Below are 24,182 nucleotides of genomic sequence, written 5' to 3'. Positions count from 1 at the left end.
ATAAACGATGTTATAATTTTTTCTTTAATCGACCAAATGATTTAATTCATTGGTTGTTCTCTTCTCTGTTATCACATACAGCTGTTGGTTGACACGTTGACACCTAGAAAATAAATTGACAGTTGTGACACCCGCTGAGTTATGAATTTGTGATATGTGGCGAGACGAGCGAGATCACTTTCACTTTTGTTTGATATTCTAAAGAATATTCAGGGACATAGTTCTCGTAGCGTGGTGCGCTTGTCGTGGCATAGTATTTAGTTAATTTTGACGAAACAGAAGTGCGCGTTCCACTATACTACCGCCACGTACACAAATAGACTTGTTTTACGTAGAGAACGGGGCATTCCTCGCTCAAATAAGCATGTACTAAAAATATTTGTATAAAATATAACAGCAAGCTATAGTGAAAATGGGCATGGAAAAACATAACAATGCGGTAAGTGTTTAAATGAGTTTGAGGGCAAAATAATATTAAATTTTCTGCTTGTTTAGTTTATTTAATTTCTCGAAAAATAAATGAATGTAATTTATTTTTATCATAAAATCTACAGATAAGATAACAACTCAAATCAGGGACCTAATGGATAAAATCCGGAAATGAATTATATCTGCTATCAGTGATGAATATCATAGCACTCAAAATTTTATCAATTTGGTTTCGTACTTAGTGATAAGAACAAATTATTTTTTTGTTTACAAGTTTCCTTTTTGTTAATATGAACATTCTTCTTTTGCCAATATTGGAATTATGATAACTTGTACAATGTAAAGCGAATAATATTGTTACCTGTATTAAAATTCTGCAGTATATCTAGGTATCACATATAAATGTCTTTTTATTCAACAAAATAAAAGCACTGGTATCGCTTATTAGCTATAAATATTAAAGACAAAGCTTGTGAATTCTCTCTCCTGACAAAAGAAGTATTCATTACATATTTAGTTATCAGTCAACAACTAATTATACTCAGAACAACTTTTAAGGGCTTAAACCTTGCATAAAAGTTGTTCAAGTAAAGTAGTTGTAAAATAGCATAATAATATGTCTTTCTTGTTTATGAATACTTGCCTTAAATGTTGTTTTATATGATAGTAGATAGATTAATGGATTAAAGATGCCCATTGTTATGTATAATAATCATTTAACTATTATAGAATGTTTGGTAAAACAATCTTTATACTTCTCCAAATCTCCAATACAAATAATTCTCCACAGTCATATGCATCTTTAATATACCACCTCTTTTCAGGATGGCAAGCCATCTGAGTACCTCTATCCCCCAGAGATACTGAAGAGGTTGGATTTTGACAAAAGTCCAGCAACATTCAAGCCTAAAATCAGTGCGGCCAGCCCTGGTGAAGATTGGATGGTAGTGAGGCCTCTGCAGCGATCTGATTATGATAAAGGCTTTCTGCAACTGCTTGGACAGCTGACCAGTGTGGGCAATGTCACAAGGAAGCAGTTTGATGGTAAGATACCTGGTGGATCCATTAACAATGTTTATTTATGGCATGGGTTTATTAAAATATATTACATATAGAATACCTTTGTCAAGTTGAGTAGAGGTAGATAAAATAAGTTAGTGTATAAATTAAAACATTTACGGGGTAAGTCAGCAAGTCAGCATAACTTTTTTTTTTTAGAACACAAATTACACGAGGTGCGAAATGCGCACAAGAATTAAAATTGTTCCAATTATCGTAATCTGTATCAAAATATTATTGCACATAATTACTGAGCGTGACCAATGTATGAAATGAAAAAATACCAAACTATGCAATCTGAGTTTGAAAAGTTACCTCAACATGTTTCATACGCAATACTTGTCAAATGCCACATAGTATGTAGGTTGACTAGTGTTAATGTTAACTTACATTATGTAGGTACCATATGGATAGTCAAAAAACTTGAGTACCTACAGGGCCACATTTATCCCTTTGGACCCCAAAAAATGCTTTTAAGCTTGTATACCCATAAAAATATTAAGGTAGGGTATCAATTGCGGCGACCTAGCGAGTGTTCAAGATTATTCAAATCATTAACTGCACGCTTTAGTTGTTCCTCATGTCCCCAATATAAGACATAAATAGTAAACAAAATTCTCTAGAAATACCTACATTTGAAAGATCAATAGGATTCGCGGTTAACTATTTTGCGGGGCAAATCAGAAAGATCTTTATTGTTAGTTGCGTAACTGGCAAACACGAGAGTTGATAAAATCGTGCTCAAATACGATGTCCTAGTAAACTGGTTATAGCAGTAGGTATGCGAAACTTATCGACATTTCAACGCACGACCTTGACGGAACCGCAATGATAATGACCTTTTTGTACGCCTCGAGTTCCTGATATTTATTTACATCGGTGACAATTTATGCGGATTAGCACTTATGTTTTAGTCAATTAGGCTTATTTTTGAAATTCATTCGGCTGGTTTATTCATTTTACTTAGCTTTGTAGGAGACGTTATTGAACAGAAGCAAATCAAATCTGGTAAAAAAAATCTGCTGGACAATGTGACTAAATTAAGGCGGCCAACCGTCCCGCATTCTGCGGGACCGTCCCGCAATGCTTGACGAAATCCCGTTTTGAAATTATTAGTAAAATAGTCCCGCAAAACGTTGTATGCGTCCCGCATGTCCCGCATCCCTATTTTTCTACCACGCTTCTACACAACACCCACCTGCGCGCACGCTCAACAGTGCAGGAACACAGATTACCTATAATATAATCTCGTTCTCTTTATTTCTACTGAACTCGTGAGGCCTAATGATTTTGAAAATAAGACATTAGTGCACGCTGTGACACGATATTGATAGGTTAAGTTTTAGCTTTTTGCTTACGGTTTTTATTTTATCAGTTCCGTCCGATCAATGCCCCCCCCCCCCCTTTTCACGAAAGGTTAAGTCCCGCATTCAGTTTTCAGAAAGTTGGCCGCCTTAGACTAAATAAAAAACGCATTTGTATGCAGGTGTAATAAGAGCTTGAAATACCCAACTTCGATCTATTGCGATTACGATAGGCTAGGCTTTACCTCTTAAAGTTCACGGGGTCAGTCTTCCAATAAATATTAGATTGGTGGCCCAGAATGACCTTTAGAAAATTCAAGCTTTGGTATTTAAAATAGAACGTGACGTGCCTACTGACGGTCTTTTTAAAAACTGATAATTTTGTGTCGCTGGTTAATCTCAGTTTCCTTATTAAGTATAATTTAAATAATGAGTTTCAGCAGCTTTATTGCTGTCTACAAGAACTCGCTTATAATCCAAAAGGTCCCTTTTTGGATTTGGGTTCTGCAGTTAATAGGTATCTTGAAAAATTTCGCTCATTAAAATAAAATGAACTATTAAAAACATAAAAAAATCAATATTTGAAACCCAAGCCTTTGTTTCAGAGCGTTTCACAAAGATGAAGCAGTCTGGCGGCTACTACGTGACCGTGATCGAAGACACGCGCATTTCCAAGCTGATCGGAGCCGCCACGCTCACCATCGAACAGAAGTTCATTCACAACTGCTCTGTGGTATGCCATCATTTTATAACTGCTTTATTTTGTATTTCTTAACCCTCCGTCCTAAAGAAATCATGATGCATGATAAAAAAAAAAAAAAACTATCCAATGTCAGAAATTGCACTGCTAAGCTTGACTTAAAGGTCTTAGTTACCAGGTCAATAAATTCCCAAAAAAAAAGCACTGCTTAGATGTAATTCCTGTTTATGATTTCATTTTCACATGACACGTTTTCCAAGGTACATCATAGAATAGATTTTATAAAAGTATTTAGAAAATGGCGTATTTCGTACAAATAAGACAATAAATGTTTTATTATGTAATTAAATAACGTTTATGTAAAAAAACGTGGTTGTATTTCGAAATACATAGTTAAGTACCGGTTTATATTTCGCACAGCCATTACCGTGACATATTTTAATTCCTAAACTAGTTTCATTAATAGATTCTATTATTGTAATAACTGGTTGAAGTTATAGTGGCATTTGAAATGTATATTTTCAGAGGGGTCGTCTTGAAGACGTGGTGGTCAATGATACTTACAGAGGCAAGCAGTTGGGCAAATTGTAAGTATAACTTTCGAATAGTAAAAAACTTAAACAATATGTCATTTTTGTAGACCCTAATAAATCAATTTCTATGAACATATGGTTCATAATTCTCTTTTAGAAAAGGGATTCAGGGCGTGGCATAGGGTTTAGGTATAGGGCGAGGGTCTGGGATTGTTATTTTAATTATTTATATTTAATCGGCTATAGGCATGCTGAATCAATTTTGTATCAAACTTACGAATTACTACTTGTGTATAGTTTTTTGAGGACAATTAGAGGCCCAAATACCTCCAAATCCGGCCCTGAACCTCGTTATTATAATGGGAACTCTACGTAATTTTATTTTTATTTTTTTCAGAATCGTAGTGACGGTCTCCCTGTTGGCCCAAGAGTTGGGCTGCTACAAAATGTCTCTGGACTGCAAGGACAAACTCATCAAGTTCTACGAAACGCTCGGCTATAAGCTCGAGCCTGGAAACTCTAACGCTATGAATATGCGGTAAGTCTATTATGATTATATTGATTTATCGCTACATCAGTCGAGGCGAACTAGAATAATAAAATTTGCATTGCAAAAATTTATAAATATTATTCAGCAATTTTTCAAGTACCTAATACTGTTCTGTAATTTAGTTTTTCAGTTTCCTTTGATTTTTTAAAAGTTCTGTAATATCAGTTATCCCTGTGAAAGAGATAAAAAGTATATAATCTAACTTTAATTTAATGCTCTTATTCCCAGGTTCGAGGATCCATCTTGACAATTAGCCGCTGGGACATCCGACCTGCGCTCTAAACTGTAAGTACGCAAGGGGCCGAGCAGACATCACGGCACGTCCAGTCAGCACCCATCATTCTATCTCTATGTACTGAAATACGTCACTGTGTACTTAAGGGGCATCTACACGGTTCAAGTTGCCTGCATGCGCAGATTACGTACGGGTCCAACGACTCGCGCATGTACCAAAGCAATACCCACCCGCGTGCTCTTCTCACTTGCGCATGTTAACTTGCTCGGGCTACGTGCACCGTGTAGACGCACCCTAATGTTTTTTTCAATTTACGTCATTAAAGGTGAACCAAGGTTGTGCATTCGTTGTCTTTCAATAATTGACTTTTAGAACTGTTTGAATATTCACATATTGTTGTGAGCCGTTGTGTTTATTTCTACAGACTAATATTGTTGTATGTGCGTGGTGAGACCACACCTGCGTCAATATTACCTAGTAGCAATTTGAATAAAAGAAGGCTTTACGCTTTGTTGTAGATATTGAAACTATGTATGCTACAGTTAAGGCAAGAATAATATAATGCGAATTAATATTTTTTTTCCAAAGCGAAAAAAAAAACATGCTCTTCACGTTATTTGCCCATTAAAATAAGTTCCATTGTATGTATCATGTTTCGTAGATATTCCGCAGGCGTGACCTTATAATAAAGATTAGAAAGGTGTAAAACGAGTATTTTTTATGATGTAATTAACATTGTCTATTGAGAAATAAGCACATACAGCGTTACGCACACTTTTCTTAAAGGAGTCTGTGTACTATAGTTGACGGTTCTAAGAGGAGGCCTATTTAACATGTCAGAAATAGAGGGCAACTTCGATTACTATGACAGCAATGTAACTACCTAATTACATAGTTCTTGGTTGCGTTATGAAATTTTGTTGAATATTTTTAAGATTTGGCTTTGTTTTTTTCACATATATTGTTGACTTTTCTTTGCATTTAAAAGCACTTCAAATATATCACTTGCGTCACGCTATTTGCTCTTTCATTGGATATGTTGTGGTCTCTGTTTTGTCTTTCGCTTGGTTACAGTCGCAGGGTCAATTCTTCTATCCATCAAAAGTGGGGATCACCTACTTACAAGTGATGTCTATGTTTGATGGGGTGACCAATTGATTATGGATATCCTAGCACATAATTTAGAAGTAGTTTTTATCATCGGAGCGCGCATAAGACCTTTTTTGTTATATTTAGAAGTAGCTTCATGTTTTAAAGATTTTAAATGTTTTGTTTTGCTTTTTAAGAGTATATTATGTATGGAAAAGCTAAATACTAACGTTTATTTTTAAATGTGTTGCCAATTTATTTGTAATTGTAGATTATGCTTGGTTTAAAACCTAGTCAGTTGTGCTAATATTTTTTGTGCTAAAAGGAAGTTTGACTGGCTATGTTTAACTATGTGAACAAATACTAATATACAAAGCTAGCTTTGAGAAAGAAATGTACTTAAAACATGTAAGTTAAGAGATAAACATTTGTGTTACTAACATTTTGTGTTCATTTTGCATTATTAAACCATTATTGCTTATTTTTTTGTTTTATTTCAAAAGCACACTCTATAGTCTGTTTTTTAATCTCGTAGACTAAACTGACATTACGAGTGTGGTCAGTTCATTGCAATTTTTAAATAGTGATGTGGCACAACCGAAACTTACCGTTAATAAAATCAAGTATCGTTCTTTACAATACGTTATCCTGAAATAATGTGTAGGTACTTATTTGAGACCTAATAATACAACATTAATAATGTAAAACATATATTTTTAATAACATTATTTAATTACTGGCATTCGCGTTAATCTGATTCAGATAATGACTCCATGTCTGAGGAATATTCTTAATCATCAGTTCGTATGGTGTCAAGTTCCATAGTTGCCGTTTTTTTAAGTTTTGCCGTTTCGTAAGAGAAAAGGGTTAAGATTGCCGTTTTAACACTGATGGTCTCTATTTTTTTTTTGTTTAATTTAAAGGCATTGAAACATGGTCGGATTACGCATGGCGTTGCGTGGTCAGATTTCCCTGGCAGTTTGCACGTCGTGCAGCCGTGTGTACGTACGTACGTGGATTTTAAATATAGAACTTTGAATGAAAAATAAATTCGTCTATTATCGATAAAAAGTTACGATTCAACAAATCGGTATCGTAGGTACAACACTGCACAAAAGAGCTGACAACATTATTTGTAAGTTTGACATTTTGCAAGTGTCAATTTAGTTAGTCTACGAGATTAAAAAACGGATTCTCGCCACAGAGTGTCTTTGGTAAGCACGTGTGCCTAGAATTTTCAGCTGTTTTCAGTGTTTTAGTGATCTTTTGTGACTTATTTTTGTGATTGTGTGTTGTCCTTGTGTTTGTTACCAGTAGTGTAGTGTTATTTAGGTAATTAACTAGGCTTAACAAGCACTATGGAACTCAATAAACCCCCCGACCCCGATCCTCCCGACATCTCTGCATTTGCTCCTCTTTCCCCCAATTACCCACTCTCCCAATTCGCCGATGTTGCTTGCAGCATCGCGGACTCCCTCACCTCATCACCCTCGAATGCCAGGAAACGCTCCGGAGATGATGCAAACATTGCCGTGTCAACCCCGCCACCGAAACAACTAAAGAATTTAATTGGCCGCAGCAGGTACTCTGCTACTGATAAGGCACCGTTCATTGTACACGTCTCTCGATTGGAACCCCAGCCTAACACCGGTACCTCTCTGCATCCAGTTACTTTTGGCATATTCCTTCAAAAACACAACATAACTTGCATTGTCCGCGATGGCGTTAAAAAAGTCGGCAGGAACCGTGTGTCGGTAGAATTCAAATCCCCTCAGGATGCGAATTCATTTATTATTAATAACATCCTTCCCAAAAATAGTTTTGTTGCGTCTATCCCTACTTTCAATATTACTCGCATGGGTGTTGTTACCGGTGTGCCCACTGATCTAAATGAAGAGGAAGCTCAAAGGTATCTACAAGTCCCCTCAGGTTGTGGTGAAATTCTAAAAGTGCGACGCATAAATAGGAAAGTGGTGATTGATGGAGTGACACAATTTAAGGCAACAGAAACATGTGTTCTAACATTTGACGGTCAGGTATTACCACAAAGAGTTTTCTGTTGTTATACTTCCCTCCCAGTCCAACAGTATGTCTACCCCACCATCCAGTGCCGTAAGTGCTGTAGGTTCGGTCATGTGGAACTTGTTTGCCGGTCTAAACCCCGCTGCAGTAAATGCGGCCATGATCACCCTGGTGATGGTTGCAGCATTTCTGAGGCGGAGGCATTTTGTGTGCTCTGCTCGGGGAATCATTTTGCGAATAGCAAATCTTGCCCGGAGCTGGGCAGACAGAAGGCCATTAAGACCGTTATGGCTGAGAAGTCCCTCTCATATGCTGAGGCCAGCAAAACTATCCCAATTGTTTCTCGCAACTACGCGAATGCTACAAAAGCAGTTCCTGCCCCCACTCAGTCATATCGCAAAACCGTTTTTCTTAAGCCGAAGACCCATGCCCCTCTATCTCCCTCTTACGATAAAGCTGCTCATCAGCAAATCATTAACTCCCCTGCATCTTCACAGCCTGATGGCTGCGCTTTAAATAACCCATTCGTCGATAATAATACTTCATCACTGATAGAAATTCTTGTAAAACTTTTAAGTACAATTTTATCTTCTAATAATGCACAAATACCGTCCACCGTTGCCTATCAACTAGTTAACTTGCTCTCAAATATTAAAAATGGCGTCCCGTCAAATATTCCTACAATGGAATGTGAGGAGCGTGTGGCATAAGAAACACGACCTCATATTCCTTCTCAATAAATTCAAGCCTTTGGCTTGCTCAATTGCTGAGACTTGGCTTACCCCGAGTCTCAGTTTTAATATACCACTTTTTAATATTCTCAGATGTGACAGATCTGATGGCTATGGAGGGTCGGCTCTCCTTGTTAATAATCGTGTTCCACTCTCAACCCTAGGCCTTTCTGCTCTGGATGGTGACATGAATGTAGTCGCAGGTAGAGTTGAAGGTATCACAGTTTTATCTGTCTATATCTCCCACCCACAGCACAGGTTCTTAGGTACTATTAGAGACATCCTAAACAATATTGTAGGACCCGTCCTTGTTATGGGTGATTTCAACTGTCACCATTTTAGATGGGGTTCCAATCGCTGTGATTCTTTTGGGGAAGGTTTAGTAGAAATCTTGGATGACCTAGACCTTTGCATCCTAAATGATGGTAGTCCTACTCGTAGATCCCTCCCCGGTCAGCAAAAGAGTTGTGTAGACCTCACATTCTGTTCAGTAGAGTTGGCGGCATCAATTCATTGGGAATGTACTAGCCTTACGCATGGTAGCGACCATTACCCTATTGTTATAACTTTTCTTAATAAAACCTATTTAGAGAAAACTTCTCCTCCACTATTGAAGTACAACCTGACCAAACCTGATTGGTCGAAGTTTTCATCTTTACTGGAGGAGAAAATCAGTTTGCTTCCAAATTTAACTTCGAGTTCCCAAGTTTCTTCTGGTCACTGCCATGCTAAGAGTTGTTACGATGGCTTTATCTCGGCCATTACTTCAAGTGCAGACACTTCCTTTTCATTGCGTAACTCTGCCAGAAATAAAATCCCGTCACCGCCGTGGTGGGATCAAGAATGCACATCGGCTGTCAAAGAAAGGAAAGAGGCCGAAAAACAGTACAATGAAGCGATGAATAGCGACAATCTCCTACGGTACAGACGAGTGTTTGCTCAATCTCGGCGGCTTCTTCATAAGAAGAAACGTCGTGGTTGGGTTAAGTTTTGCACTTCTTTATCCCCTTCCACTCCCATATCAGCAGTATGGAAGAGCATTAACCGTTTTAGGCGAGGCTGCTCCCCATCTATCTCCTCCCCCATCACGAGAGAAACTGCTGAATCCTTCTTCGACAAAATTGCTCCAGCCTATGTTCCTTCATTTCCAGAACTTCTGCTACCGCCTGTAAATATTTTGGACGATCCTATGAATGAACCATTTTCGTCGGAGGAACTTGATGCGGTGTTACGTCATGTTAGGGATTCCGCCCCAGGCATAGACGGCATACCGTACTCATTTGTAGCTCATTCCGGTTCTCAAGCTAAGCAATACTTCCTGGAAATTATCAATTATTGCTATCAATATGGTTGGGTTCCTGACCAGTGGAAAGTCCAAATAGTTATTCCGCTCTTGAAACCTGGCAAGACTGCTGATGATCCGAATGGCCTTAGACCAATTGCTTTGTCCTCAGTGTTGGCCAAGTTACTGGAACACTTAATTAAAAATAGGCTTGAGTGGTTGGTTGAGTCTAGGGATTTACTGCCGAGCCACCAGTTTGGCTTTAGAAAGGGGCTTAGTACCATGGATAGTGTGGCAATTTTGGTAACCGACATCCGTACAGCCTTTTCCAAAAATGAATCTGCTGTAGCCGCATTCCTTGACATATCTTCCGCATACGACAGCGTTCTTCTTCCAGTTCTCAGGCAGAAACTGCAACAGCTGAGGATTCCGGGTAAGATGGTACAATGTATATGCGCACTCCTTATGTCTCGCTCATTAATGCTCAGAGTGCAGGGGGAGGTATTCGAGGTGAGGCAGACGTGGAAGGGCCTTCCTCAAGGCTCTGTTCTAAGCCCTTTACTCTACAATCTTTACACGGCAGACATTGGCTCCAGCCTTAATTCTGATTGTCATTTACTGCAATACGCTGATGATCTGGCGTTGTATGTTGTCAATCCATCCATCGAGGATGCTGCCTCATCTCTCTGTCTCTCCCTGGACTCTCTGCACACATGGCTTCTGGACCATGGTCTCTCATTATCCGCCCCAAAAAGCTCGGTAGTGATCTTCTCCCGAAAACGACTGATCCCTCAGGTCTCAGTGAACATCCAAGGTCAAGGCATCCCCATAGCCAAAAAGGCAAAATTTTTAGGGGTTTATTTAGATTCAAAATTATCCGGTATTCACCACATAAATTATCTAATCAAAAGATGCGAACGAGTCATCTCCATTTTGAAAGCTCTTTCTGGGGTCTGGTGGGGGGCACACCCCTTCACTATGAAATTAATTTATAATGCTTTAGTCCGTAGCATTCTGGATTATGGGTCACACTTGGTGATTCCTGGTAACAAGGGTGCCTTGGCCGGCTTAGATAGGATCCAATCTCAATGCCTCCGGATCATCACAGGATGCATGAAGTCGTCGCCTATTAACGCCTTACAGGTCGAATGCGCTGAACCTCCTTTAGCCCTGAGACGTCAGTACCTTGCTTCCCGTTTTTTGTCCAGGGTTATTCCTAAATCATCCCACCCTCTCATCCCAAAACTCAGAGAGCTTGACACCCTTTGTCACAGCTCAAAATATTGGGAACATAAAGAAATCCCCTTATTCCTTAAAGCATTCCGATTTTTTCAAAATTTAGAATCCCCTATTGCATCACATCCCAGGCTTCCTTTATTTAATTATCCCTATGATGTACTTTGCTTCACTCCTAATATATTTTATAATATTGGCATATCTAAAAACTCCCCATCGGCAAATTCGACCTTTAATGCGGTTTTGGGTGAACGATGGTCTGGGTTTCAAAGGTTCTTCACGGATGCTTCCAAATTCAATGACGGTTATACTGGAGCCGCGGTTTATTACCAGAACTCGAAAATTATTATGAAATTCAGATGCCCAAAGGAGTCTTCTATATTTACAGGCGAGTGCGTGGCATTATTGGAAGCTTGTCACTTTATAGAGTCCCATGAGATCAACTTCGGAGTTATCTTTACTGACTCCCTTAGTTGCCTCCAAGCCCTATCCCAGAATCCCTTTAGATCTAAACTCCATTGTCCTATTGTCCTAGATATCAAAAAGTCCCTTTTCTCTTGCACTCGGCAAGAGAAAGTTGTCCACCTAGTTTGGATTCCCAGTCATTGCGGTATAACGGGAAATGAATGTGCCGACGCTTTGGCTAAAGATGCATGCACATCTGAATCAGCGGACCTTGCACACTTCTCCCTTCAAGGGCATGACCTACTAAACGTACCTAAATTGAGTCTTGAGACCTCGTGGCAGGAATGGTGGAATATCTCCAGCAGAAAGAAGGGTAGTTCGTACTACGCTATTCAACCGGCAGTAAAATCGAAACCGTGGTTTACTCGTTTTAAAAAATACCCTAAACAAGTTATTTCGGTTCTATGCAGGATACGTTTAGGACATTGTTGTACTCCGGTCTTCTTGCGCAAAATTCGGGTGCAGGACTCATCTCTCTGCGAGTGTGGACTGGATGAGGGTTCCCTGGACCATATATTTTTTAATTGTCCCAATAACTCATCTTTTGATTTATATGGTCGTCTCCAAAAACTGAAGATTCCTCTCCCTACTAATTTCCGTTCCCTCTTAACTTACTCCTGTCCAGAACTGCTCCAGGCGCTATTGATGTCCATCCATCGTAATAATATTAAATTATAAACTCTGGCCTATCTATTTAGACCACTGTTTGTATAAATGTGGTATATATGTTACTTGTTTTATGTTACTAACATTTTGTTATTATTTATATATGTAAATGTATTTCTGTTTGTTTCAGTGCCGTCCTACTAACACGATAAGTTACACAAGTTTGACTACAACATCAACTTAATTTTGTCTTTTTGTCAATCACAAGCACTACTTGCTTCTCCTTCCACTTGTCATTGGCAGAATCGTCGACGTTTGCATCGACATGGATTGCCATAATTAAAAATAGAATAGAATAGAGATTAAAAAACAGACTATAGATATCACATTAGTGGGATGCTAGTTGCGAAGGAAATAAAAACAAGTCTGCCATTTTTACATGTTTTATTTACACAAGTGTAAATTTAACGGATAGAATAAGAATTTCGTTTACCATAGTCAATTACAGTATCAATTCGTATCGAGGGATTTATCCGCGTCTCTGTAGCGTTAGTAGCGAACACTTTCTAAACTTCTGATTTCCATACATCGCAATCTATAACATATACCAGTAAAATAAAACTGGTCTAAGAATAGTTCCTATCCCTAATGTCAACATTCTCAATAATATTCTTCATTTCGTATCATAAACATCTTTATCAGAATCAGGAAAATAAAGTATACTTCTAAAGCCGACTCCATGCTGGCGCCAACATTTGTACCAACGGAATGTTGGAACCAATGTATGGAGCCAGCGAAATTTTAAAATCATGGAAGTGGTACAAGATGTCTGCCTATTTACTTCAAATTATGAATAAAATAGAATTGTATATCATGAGAGAAGTATCTGTTATATCTTTTAAATATATATACATACATATATAAATATCTGCGTGTTGTGCGTTTGTATGTAAAGGCGTCTGTGCAGTTAATTTACCTATTGAAGAACAATACTGTAAAATGGATTCATAAGGGAAAATTTGAAAGATACTGTAAAACTCTGTGAAAGACTTGACTGTATTACACTTGACAAAATACATAAATAAGTACAATGTAGAATGCGAAATACATTATAATAAAAATCATAGACCGATCCAGTCTGATACTTCATATTTTAAGTATATACTTATATATATTTTTATAATACATATAAAATAGCGATCACTATACATACGAGCGGTGTCAAGAATACCGTATACTTGAAATTGTGAGGTGTTGTAGTATTTTTTCTCTGTAAAAATATTTAATTTATCCACTCGCGTCCCGAGACAACTGCATTTGATATTAGTAGCATGTATGTTTACCCAGAATTTGCTTTGTGAATGTTAATCTGTGTTGTAATCTAGTCCATGTGTGTGTGAGTAGATAATTTTTGCCACAGTTTCAAGTACCGGTTCATCAATAAAAACATTCACTCGCCATACAAGCACTTACATCGAATTGACACCCTCATTTGCCGATTGCACAAATCCCATAATCACCACAGGAAAAAAAGCATTTTTTTTTCAATATCTGTACATTTATTTGAATACAATACGCATAGTTACAAGCTAGAGGAAAACATGGCAATCGATTATGTATCATCGACTCTTTTATAGTGACGTGCATAAGCCCAGCTAGGGATGTCCACAAAATATCGATAACCTATCGACTTAATCACGTCACTATACAAAAGTTGTAAAATTCAATATCATATCTCGATATAGTTAAAAATCACCACTTCAGGGTCAAAAATCACCGTACAGCGTTACGAATGTCTCGCTACGAACAATTTGAAAATATTACTTTATGCCTTATTGGCGTCTAGTCTCACTTCTGCGCTCTATATTTGGTGCATATCAATTTACAATATTTGTTCCCTAATGTCGACCAATCAGAACACTATGTTGACGTAACTGACTCACAATCGATGGAATGGAATTATTTTGTTTTTAGGGTTCCGTAGCCAAAATGGCAAAAACGGAACCCTTATAGTTTCGTCATGTCCGTCTGTCCGTCTGTCCGTCTGTCACAGCCGATTTACTCGGAAACTATAAGTACTACAGTGATGAAATTTGATGGGAATATGTGTTGTATGAACCGCTACAAAAATATGACACTAAATAGTAAAAAAAAGAATTGGGGGTGGGGCCCCCCATACATGTAACTGAGGGATGAAATTTTTTTTTTCGATGTACATACCCGTGTGGGGTATCAATGGAAAGGTCTTTTAAAATGATATAAAGTTTTCTAAAAAACATTTTTCTTAAAGTGAACGGTTTTTGAGATATCAGCTCTCAAAGTCGTAAAAAGTATGTCCCCCCCCCTCTATTTTTATAACTACGGGGTATAAAATTCTAAAAAAAATAGAGGTGATGCATGCTAATTAACTCTTTCAACGATTTTTGGTTTGATCAAAGTATCTCTTATAGTTTTTGAGATAGGTTGATTTAACTGTAATTTACGGAACCCTTCGTGCACGAGTCCGACTCGCACTTGGCCGGTTTTTTTATTTAAGGCTGTGCCCACACCTAGCGATCTACGGGCAGTTCATATATCTGTTAATTTTACACCAGATTTTGAATTTTAATGCATTAAATTAGAGTTATATATTATTTTAATAGCGTTTAGTTAAAGTGAAATATATACGATAATATTTTCCAAAATCCATTTATACGTTGCGGGGGTCGTTGCAGTAAAGTCCGAACAAATACCAATGTTTTTTGTTATTTAATGTTTTTAATAGGCATTAAATATTTTTGTAAATCTCGTCGTAGCAGTTCTTTTGATTTATTATAAAAACAGTCACCAAACTCATCCATAGTTTATAGCTAGATATAGTACAATAATAAAAAAATGGTTCTGTGTCAGAAATCTGTAGAGCCTAATATAATAATTGTAGTCAAATTCAGCAATCTGATAGATATGTAAAAAATACAATTCGAATGTATGGAATTTAAGTGATAAATGTAGGAAAATAAGTAAAGCAAAACTTAATCTAGAGAAATACATTTTTAACTGAACATTTCAAGTTGGTCATATATCTGCATTCGATTTAGTCAGAACCAATTATCGATTTCAAAAATTGCGCATATATTTGTTAAATCATCGTTTTCGAACGAAAATGTGAAGAGTATCGAATAAACCAACAATCGAGATGTATGCTGGGAATGTTTGGAGTGGGGAAGGCAACGGATAATCAAATAATTACTATTGTTTTAATCTCTTCAAATACATTTTGCTGGAAGTTCGAGTACATAACCAGTTTTTATAATTTCATTAACTCATGCAAACACATTTATACGCATTTTTGTTAGCCTCGATATAATTTTGTGTTGCCATCCCTAATCCAAGATTAGCACACAAAAATGACTAAACAAAATATTTTTAGTCCAATTTAGCGATCTCTCCGATTAACAGTTAGACAACATCCAAAAAAGTATTTTGAAAAAAGTCCCAAATTCAAAAGATTATTTTTGAAGTCTCATTCACCGTGTATGCGTAGGCGCAGTTTCACTAAAAGGGTGGGGGCGCAGTGGTGATCTTAGTTCCCAATTTCATGGGCCCCTGACCCCGGGCCGAACGACGGGCTTCCATCTCTCTTTGTCTCTGCAGCTTCCTCTCCTCTCGCTTTCTTCGCATCTCGTCCATTTTGGAAGCGTTGTTTTCTGTGAATAAACACCTTTTGAATATAGGAAGTTCTCGCTAAACATGTGAAAATCGCGTGGGGGACTACGCAGATACAATTTTATGGTACAGAAATGGACGCAAGCCATGTGTACAAGTCATGTGCACACACACAAGGACTCACATCTTTCCGTGAAATAAAACATCTATATCATCCTTCCTTGTCGGCCACGGCGGCTGTTCTCTAATAAAGAGATCGGCCAGCTGCGCAGGATATATTATATTGCATAAGCATTTGCGCACATACAGGGCATTCACTATTCCTTCACTCTCATAACCCGATGGGATGGCAATCCAACACGACCGGGGAGAGTTCAGGCGCAGGACCGTACCTATTATATAAAGACAACTAGCTTTTGCCCGCGACTTCGTTCGCGTGGAATAGTGACTTCCGGCATTACACCTTTTTACTGTTTATTTACATTTTTCTGATGGATTTTCCGATGAATTAAAACAATAACATGAACTGAACACGTGTAAAGACACCATTGCGCGATTAACGCCATCTATCTACGGAGCATAGGAACAGCTCGACATTTGACCAATAGATGGCACTGTATGTCCGTAATAAATTTTATTTTTTATTTTTATTTTTTGTAATAAAAACTATCCTATGTCCTTTCTCAAGTTTCAAACTATGTCTGTACCAAATTTCACACAAATCGGTTCAGTAGTTTAGGCGTGAAGAAAAGACAGACAGACAGACAGAAAGACAGACAGACAGACAGAGTTACTTTCGCATTTATAATATTAGTTTGGATTAGTTTGGATGTGCATGTACATTTACATGCAAGTACGGCTCAGTCAGAAATAAAACATCTATAACCGTAATTATATATAGGATATATAGTTAAGTTATAGTTAAGGAAATATTTGTAAGTATGTTCTATTTCGAATTAGATTTAGATAACTGTAATGGCAAAGTAACTATGCGAAATAAATAAAAATTACCATCCACATTCTCCTCGATGGGCTCGAACTCCGTATCCTCCCAGCCGCCGAGCGAGTCGTTGCTGTTCTGATGCGCGGCGGGGCGGTGCTCGAGGCGGCCGCCGCGCACGTACGTCGCGTTCGCGTTGTTCAGCACCGGGTCCGTCCATTGCGAGTTGTTCCACGTTTCTGAAGGACTCGCTAGCTCGGCTTCTGCGCACTGTACATAAACATTGTTTTGATTAAGTATTATTTTGTAAGATCAAGTTTGTATTCAGGCCCCATGTCATTGAAAGGTTTGGAGCAGTCTAAATTTTTTCCCTTTCCGATTCACCACCGCTCAACTCTAGGCATTGGCTCAAGACGGTAAATCCCCTACCCCTAAGAGGAGTTTTAAGAACATGCATGTTGTAGAAAGAAGTGTTGGGGTTTGGGTTGATACGTAATTAGCGCTTAATTAGCATCGAAAATGTAACACATCCTAAAGAGATTCATATATGTTACTCGATGATAATAATTGAATGACCGAAAACGAAGGCAGCAATCAAGAAATCTTGAAAGCCTACGAGACTAATTAATAGTAACAATAATTACATATGTTAAACACATAATTAATACGAAAAAAGTCAAAAACAGCTACATACGGGTTGTTCCTGCAGCTCGCCCCACTCCTCGTTGTCCCACTCGTCCTCACACAGCGCGGCCAGCGCCGGCGTCGCTTGCGCACTGCCACTGCTCGGCGGGGACTTTGCGCTCGCGCCGGTACCTGATACATACAGACGAATTCATTGTAACAACTATGTAATACTGACATTTATATAACACTAATTTTAAGAAATTTTATCACGGTTATATTATAATTTAATCCCAACGACAGAAATAGTATATGTAATACTGATACTAGTTGATCCCCGCGCGTCCACCCGCATTCTCGCCCTCGGATAAAAAGGAGCCTACGTCCTGTCTCAGGCTCTAGGTTATCTGTGTGGTATACGTTAACTTAAAATCAGTTCAGTGCCTTTAGCGTGAAAGGGCAACAGATAGACGGACAAAGTTGTTGGCACTGTTATATAATAATATATGTATAAGGGTTAGGAATCTTTATAAAACGAGCGAAATAGTAAACGATCGTCTAACGTGAATATAATCGAAAAATCGAAAAAAATAACGATTTAAATTGGAAGTTAAATAATAAGATGTATTTATTTGGTTTCAGGTTGCCATCTGTGAGCTGTGAAAACCAAGAAAATGAGTGATATTATTATTTAGTTGCTATAAAATAGCACTTACAATTTTGTATTTTTAGGATAATAGTACAATTAGAATACATTAAAATATTCGTGTAGTTTATAATCAAATATCATGTCAATCAGTATAATATTTGTGATTTTATTGTGTAAGTAACAGTGCAATTTTCATTTATATTTTTTGTTTTACAATCATTTACTATCGTAGCTGCTATCTATATCTGTGATTAATGAAATAAAGAATATGAGACGTAACCTAGAAATGTTATTTTTCCTAATAATATTAAAAATAGCAGGGGGACAGCGAAAAACTTTAGAATACATTTTTTTAAAGATAATTGAATGGTTAAGAATGTTTCTCAAGAAACATTGAAGAGTTAATTTAATATCAGTTAATACCAATTTAACATACTGCTTGATATACAACATACCTGCGCTAGAGTCGATCTCGCCCCACGCCGCCATGTCCCAGTGATCGGGATCGTAGTCTGACGCCGACTCGCTGTGCTCCAGTGACGTCATCGACGTTACTGATGACGTAGTCGTCGACATACTGCTTGATGACGGTTGTTCTGTAAAAGGGGAGTGATTTCTGTGTCAAGTTTGTCACTAATACGAGAAAAAATGAAAGTATATAGCTTTTTACGGACAGGGTTAGGCCGTTCGACATTTGAATGGCTCTCCAAAACCCAAACTGTGTTTATTAAAAGTTTTCATGACACGAGACATTATTTTGAGCTTCACAATTTCTTCTTGTAAGCTGCCACTGCAGCATTCCCTGTCCGTAGATTTAATCAAATTGAAATATCATTTCACTACAAAATCACTGATATCTAGAAAACAGTTTAGTAGAATGATCTACTATTTTATCAGCATTCATCTTCTAACAACACCTTTAATAAGCTCAACTTACCTAAAGAACCAGGTTTAGAGAGCACAGACTTGGGATGCGACACTCTCGCAGTATCGGAATGCGAGCGGTAGAATTTGGCGGTCACTGCGGTTACCGCCCAACCGGCCCACGTGGCCGCTGCGTTACTGAGTGACGGAGTCGCTGTGTGTACGTCTGCCTCTGTGCAATATTAAACAGAAATAGGGGTTAGAAACAACACTAAAAATCTAATTTAAAAAAGGTTTAAAATTTTAATATTCATTGCCAAGTTTAGGAGTAATTTCAGACTAGAAGTTTGCTAAGTAAATTGCGCAAATGCGCTAAGTTGAGCAAACTCAAACTCAAATTTTCGAAATACACATGAGGGTATGATTTGTAATTGTTATCACATAAGTTTTCATACACTTATTCAATAAGAGAACTTACCCATTCCTTCCTTCAAGCTAGGGTCTTCTGATACCTTCTCCAGCTTGCCGAGGAAACCTTTGATTGTTCTAAAAGCTGCATCGCGAACCTGTGGATAAATAGATTATGTTTTATTGACAACAATATTCATTATTGTGCAAAATAAAGGTGATATAAATTTCATTTCATTTATTTAATTGCCACAATTAGCTTTGCAATGTTATGAATAGTTATTCTGATTATTTCTTATCCAATAAAGAATTGACGATATTGCTCAACTCTATCCAAATATTTCAAATTAGGGACGGGTATTCATACAACAACAACAATAATAGTATACGGAAAAGTCAAATAAGTTTTAATATATTTTGGTGTAGGTATAAAAGCGCAAAATTTTATATTTTTAATTATATTTTATTACACTACTTATTGAAAACTCACTTGTTTCTCCGGGTCATTAGTCAAAGGACACAGGGCCGGCAGCACCCTATTCGCGACTTCTGCTAACAAGAAGTACTGTTGCGTGGCTGCTAAAGCTAGCACTCCCGCTTGCCTTGCCGGCGGGAAGTTATCCCTTGTGGCGCGTACAAACGCTGATACTAGAACTTTCTGCCGGATTTGTGGGTGCAAATGTTGAGCGATCTTGCCTAGACATACTGTTGTGTTTGTCCTGGAAATTGAATAGTTTTGATAAGTATTACAAGGATGTAAAAAAAGTTTTGTAAAGTAATCTTACACAACACGTAACACTTTACTAAATGTTATAAAGAGCTGTTTCCTGCTTTTCAAGCGAGTCCTCAGGGATCTACTTTTCGTACCTACGCGAATAAATTATAGCCTATTACCTGAGGATAGTGTAATGCCCAATGGTGAAAGAATTTGTCAAATCGAATTTTAGAGCTTTTTTACGTCGTTGCAAACAAACAAATAATTTGCTCTTTATGATATGAGTATATTTTTTATTATTATTTCCTAAATAAAATAAGACAGAAGTAGCAACATACCGTATCCCCCCCTGATCATCTTTAGCCTGCAGCCTCGCGAAGTGACGCAGCACCTCCACATTGAGATTGTTATAGTTCAGCTTAGAGGAGAGGTGCACTATCGACTTGACTGTCTGCTCTCGAATGATGGGGTTCGTGTCTAAGAACCCGTGAACCACTTGAGGAAATATTTGGTCGTTCACCTGCAATTTTAACGATGATTGAAAAGAACGAAGAAACACTTTTATTACATGCTACGTTTTTTAGGTCACATGCCAATTATGTGGCAGATTCAGAAGTCTGTACTGTGTACGTGACAGATATTATTTTTTAAACTTTTATTTCAATACAATACTATTTATTTTGCTTGTCTTTAAATACAATTTATTCCACCATTTTGCTTCAAAATGTAGATATTTGTTCATTCGAAAGTAAATGACGCATACCGTAAGTGGCTTATCAATTGTTTTTGCCAGTGTAACAATGACAGAATTACGTACACATCCGTATTAGATATCGCACTCAGTATGCCGTAATTATGTTTACTGAATGCTGCAGAATACAATGAGTAGATAAGTTCAAAGAAATGAACAATTAAAATATGAAATCCCGTATAGGGTCTCAGCATTATGCTGAGCGAGGGCCGTTTCACGTGGGGTGTAACACATATTTCCCGTTATTGTATTTCTAATTGTAATTCGTCTTTTTTTATTTCTAATTTTTTGTACATTTTTTTTTTAAGACACTGTGTCACACGCGTGATCACACATCGTGATCGTACATCTTTCCTTCAATATGATTCTTTTCTTGTCGCACGTAAGTATGGTTTTCATAAAATTCGATGGCGGTCTAAACCTAAATTCCGATTCAGAATTTACCTATCATAATTTTCTGTGCTGCGGCTTGAGCAATGTTCCTAGACAACACAAAGTTTGTAGGGCCAACCAAGGACCATATACTTACAGTAGAGTTCTGTAGATGCATAATAAATTGGTCTAGCTGTTGCAGCAAGCGAGAACGTGTCGTCCTGTCGTTGGAAGCAAAGAGTTTTATAACACATGGAACTATTTGCTTCTGGTAGTCAGCATCGTCTAACAGTTTACCCAACTGTAACAAGATAATTTTGAATTAAAATCTACTCTATTCAAATATATAACTGAGTTACTGAAATATCTATGGAATACATTGGCATACAATGAGTTATTTACAATATGTACCTTCTTTGATATGGTTACATTTAAACAGCTGTTAAAATATTTTTTCTTCTGACACTTAAACAAAGTCAATTAATGTATTTTTAGGATCTTAAACAGAAAGCATTTTTAAGTTATAATGTAAAGTTTTATCTGTACAAAAAAGTTTTTAGAATGAGTATGAATGAATACCTTAAACATGGGAGCCAAAACAAATGACCCAGCATCTCCATAGTGAAAAGCTGTCAACAACTGTGGTAAGATCTTATGAACACACACAGACTCCGGGAAGTTATCCAGGTAAGAACTCAGTGTGGAGAAGAATTTGCCCTTCTCAACTTTGTCCTTTATTTGTATCTCTTCAAGAAACAGCATTGTGTCTATCAAGTCATTTTTAAAGAAGCCACCCATTTTTCTACACCTGTAAAACACAAAAGGCTTAGTTTCAAGTAAAGCAAATGCATAAAGTATGTAAAGATATTCTGCAGAAACAATATTTTAGAGGAAAAATGAAGATTGAAAAAATGTAAGTCAACCAAAATCATGTTTCAAGTTTTTTTTTACATAAGGCGCACACAAGTACATTAGAGAAGTATTTTAGCACATGCATGTATATTATCTTAATACATAAAAGGGTCCCACAAATTAATTCTATATCAATGTCATGGTAACACAATCTATCAAAGAGTCTGGCTGAGTCTTTGTCTCTCATGTTAAAATATCTGCTGTTCTCTTTTATAATATAGAACATATTATCTTACCTTGTAATAATATCAGCCGGGTTTGGCCTTGATGCAGGATTGGCACTGACCAGTTCACAGTATAACGTGCATAGCTGCTTTGGTATGTTGTCAGTAGTTTTGAGCGCTGGCTGGTTCTTTAGCGGCCCGTCATATGCTTCCCATATTAGGCAGCCTAAACCCCACATGTCGGATGAACTGTTATAGCAAGGGAAAGAAAATATTACCATTTTTACAGTATTATTATTCTTTATTGCACACATAAATACAATTTTACTATACAAGTATGTATTGTCTATCCACACACTATTTTAATGTGACTTTATTATTTATTTTTAAATGATAGTTAACTCTGTTACTGAACGCAACCAATAATGTTTGTAAATATATTCATAAGTTTTCTCATGTAGGTGAATTGTAATTCTTGTGGGAAATAAAGGTTTCTCATCATTGAAGTATTGTATAGATCAATAATATATCATAACAAAAAATTTGCTGACATTATGACCAGTCTTCAGCTAGAAAAAAACTACACCAAAGTTGCCTAATAAATACATTCCTAGCCTAAACTATATTGGGGTTGACTTCCAGTTTTAATCAAATTCTGCTGAGTACCACTGTTTCATATGTAGCAACTGCTTGCTCTCAAATAAAATACAAGTAATACTATACTAACCACTTGGTGACTGTTTTTAATTTGACTGGGTCCTTCTTCTCAGGAGGATCATATATTTCAAGTGCTGGCAATATTTTAATAGGTATAGGGTTGCCAGTGTCCGGACTTTGGGTTGTGAGGAACTCAAAGCCGCCAAGTTTCCATTCTCCCGCTAACGTGACAAACACGGAGTACAGGCACACATTATTGTGCCTCATGTTGCCATCATTATTTAAAAATGATAATGCTCTCTGTAACAAAAAGGAAATTCAGATTAATATGGCTGTTAAATTGATTCATATGTTTGACCAATCACAGTGAAGAATCAATTAAATTATCAACAAACTTTTGTGCTCATTATTTTATTGATGATGCAATCAGATAATTGACCATGAACAACCTATTTTATCAACTGAAATTCTGGTGGAATAATACATAGATTACTCACAGTGATTTGAAATATGCCCCAGGAAAGAAATAGCTCCTTCTGTGGGCCTACAAGTTTTGTTTCCTCTAAGTGCGCGGCTAGAGGCTCTACATACTCAGTAGCTACATATAAAAATTTCTCAGTTTCACAGCTATCTAAATAATGTAAAAGGCTAGGGTGTCTCATAGTCTTTAGTTTCTTTAAGGAGGCCTTAGCTATGTCAAAAAGTGTTTCAGAATTCTTCTGAACATCGAATAAAAATATTGATACTTCATCTTGCGTGCCTCTCTTCTTGCCCTTGTGCAGAGTCCACACGCTTCTATCTTCTAATCCAGGCACAGGATCTCCTACTTCGTAGGGGAAATCCTTCGTAGGATCCCGAGAGAAAAACGACCACATTATGAACTATTTAATTATTTTTTACGACATAAACACATATTTTTCCATGCAATCCACTATAAGTGGTGTGCAAAATACCATAATCTTTAGAAATATATAACTATTGATGTGGATACTATGGCTACGTTTTAATTTATAAAATAAAAATATAAATTATTTTCTATTCACTATTCACAAAGAGTGGTGACAAATGCAAAACTGACAAGTGACAACACACACACGATTCGTGAGATTCGTCATCAGCTGAATTTTTATTCACAGCAATAAAAAATAGCGAAGAAAGGATAATTTTCTTCGGAAGAAAGATAATCACTTAAAAATAAGTCGAATATTTTTATTAGTCCAGAATTTCAGGGTAACATAAA

General features: G+C 37.2%; 2 protein-coding genes across 3 annotated transcripts; one reads left to right on the top strand and one right to left on the bottom strand.

Annotated features, from left to right (window-relative positions):
* Window positions 1–105: 105 nt before the first annotated feature.
* Window positions 106–18,382, top strand: LOC124640255 (probable glucosamine 6-phosphate N-acetyltransferase). 2 transcript variants are annotated; one of them, XM_047177937.1, is made up of 7 exons: window positions 106–439; window positions 1,254–1,473; window positions 3,398–3,525; window positions 4,018–4,079; window positions 4,423–4,563; window positions 4,804–4,860; window positions 18,093–18,382. In XM_047177937.1, the coding sequence occupies exons 1-6, from the start codon at window positions 413–415 to the stop codon at window positions 4,820–4,822; spliced, it is 597 nt and encodes a 198-aa protein (XP_047033893.1). In that variant the 5' UTR covers window positions 106–412; the 3' UTR covers window positions 4,823–4,860; window positions 18,093–18,382. The 2 variants fall into 2 exon arrangements, with proteins under 2 accessions (XP_047033893.1, XP_047033892.1); XM_047177936.1 differs by lacking the exon at window positions 18,093–18,382 and having other exon boundaries at window positions 108–439; window positions 4,804–6,380.
* LOC124640251 (N-terminal kinase-like protein) lies at window positions 14,986–24,029 on the bottom strand. Its single transcript, XM_047177933.1, has 13 exons — window positions 23,440–24,029; window positions 23,013–23,242; window positions 22,358–22,534; window positions 21,789–22,017; window positions 21,367–21,510; window positions 20,425–20,606; window positions 19,862–20,090; window positions 19,442–19,529; window positions 19,037–19,195; window positions 18,555–18,695; window positions 17,521–17,642; window positions 16,898–17,096; window positions 14,986–15,927 (listed from the first exon to the last, which is right to left on the bottom strand). The coding sequence occupies exons 1-13, from the start codon at window positions 23,815–23,817 to the stop codon at window positions 15,776–15,778; spliced, it is 2,430 nt and encodes an 809-aa protein (XP_047033889.1). The 5' UTR covers window positions 23,818–24,029; the 3' UTR covers window positions 14,986–15,775.
* Window positions 24,030–24,182: the final 153 nt, after the last annotated feature.

Source organism: Helicoverpa zea, chromosome 20 (assembly GCF_022581195.2).
Source record: "Helicoverpa zea isolate HzStark_Cry1AcR chromosome 20, ilHelZeax1.1, whole genome shotgun sequence".
NCBI classification, from domain to species: Eukaryota; Metazoa; Arthropoda; class Insecta; order Lepidoptera; family Noctuidae; genus Helicoverpa; species Helicoverpa zea.
The sequence above is the reverse complement of the archived record's forward strand: the minus strand, read 5'-3'. Positions and strand labels throughout refer to the sequence as shown.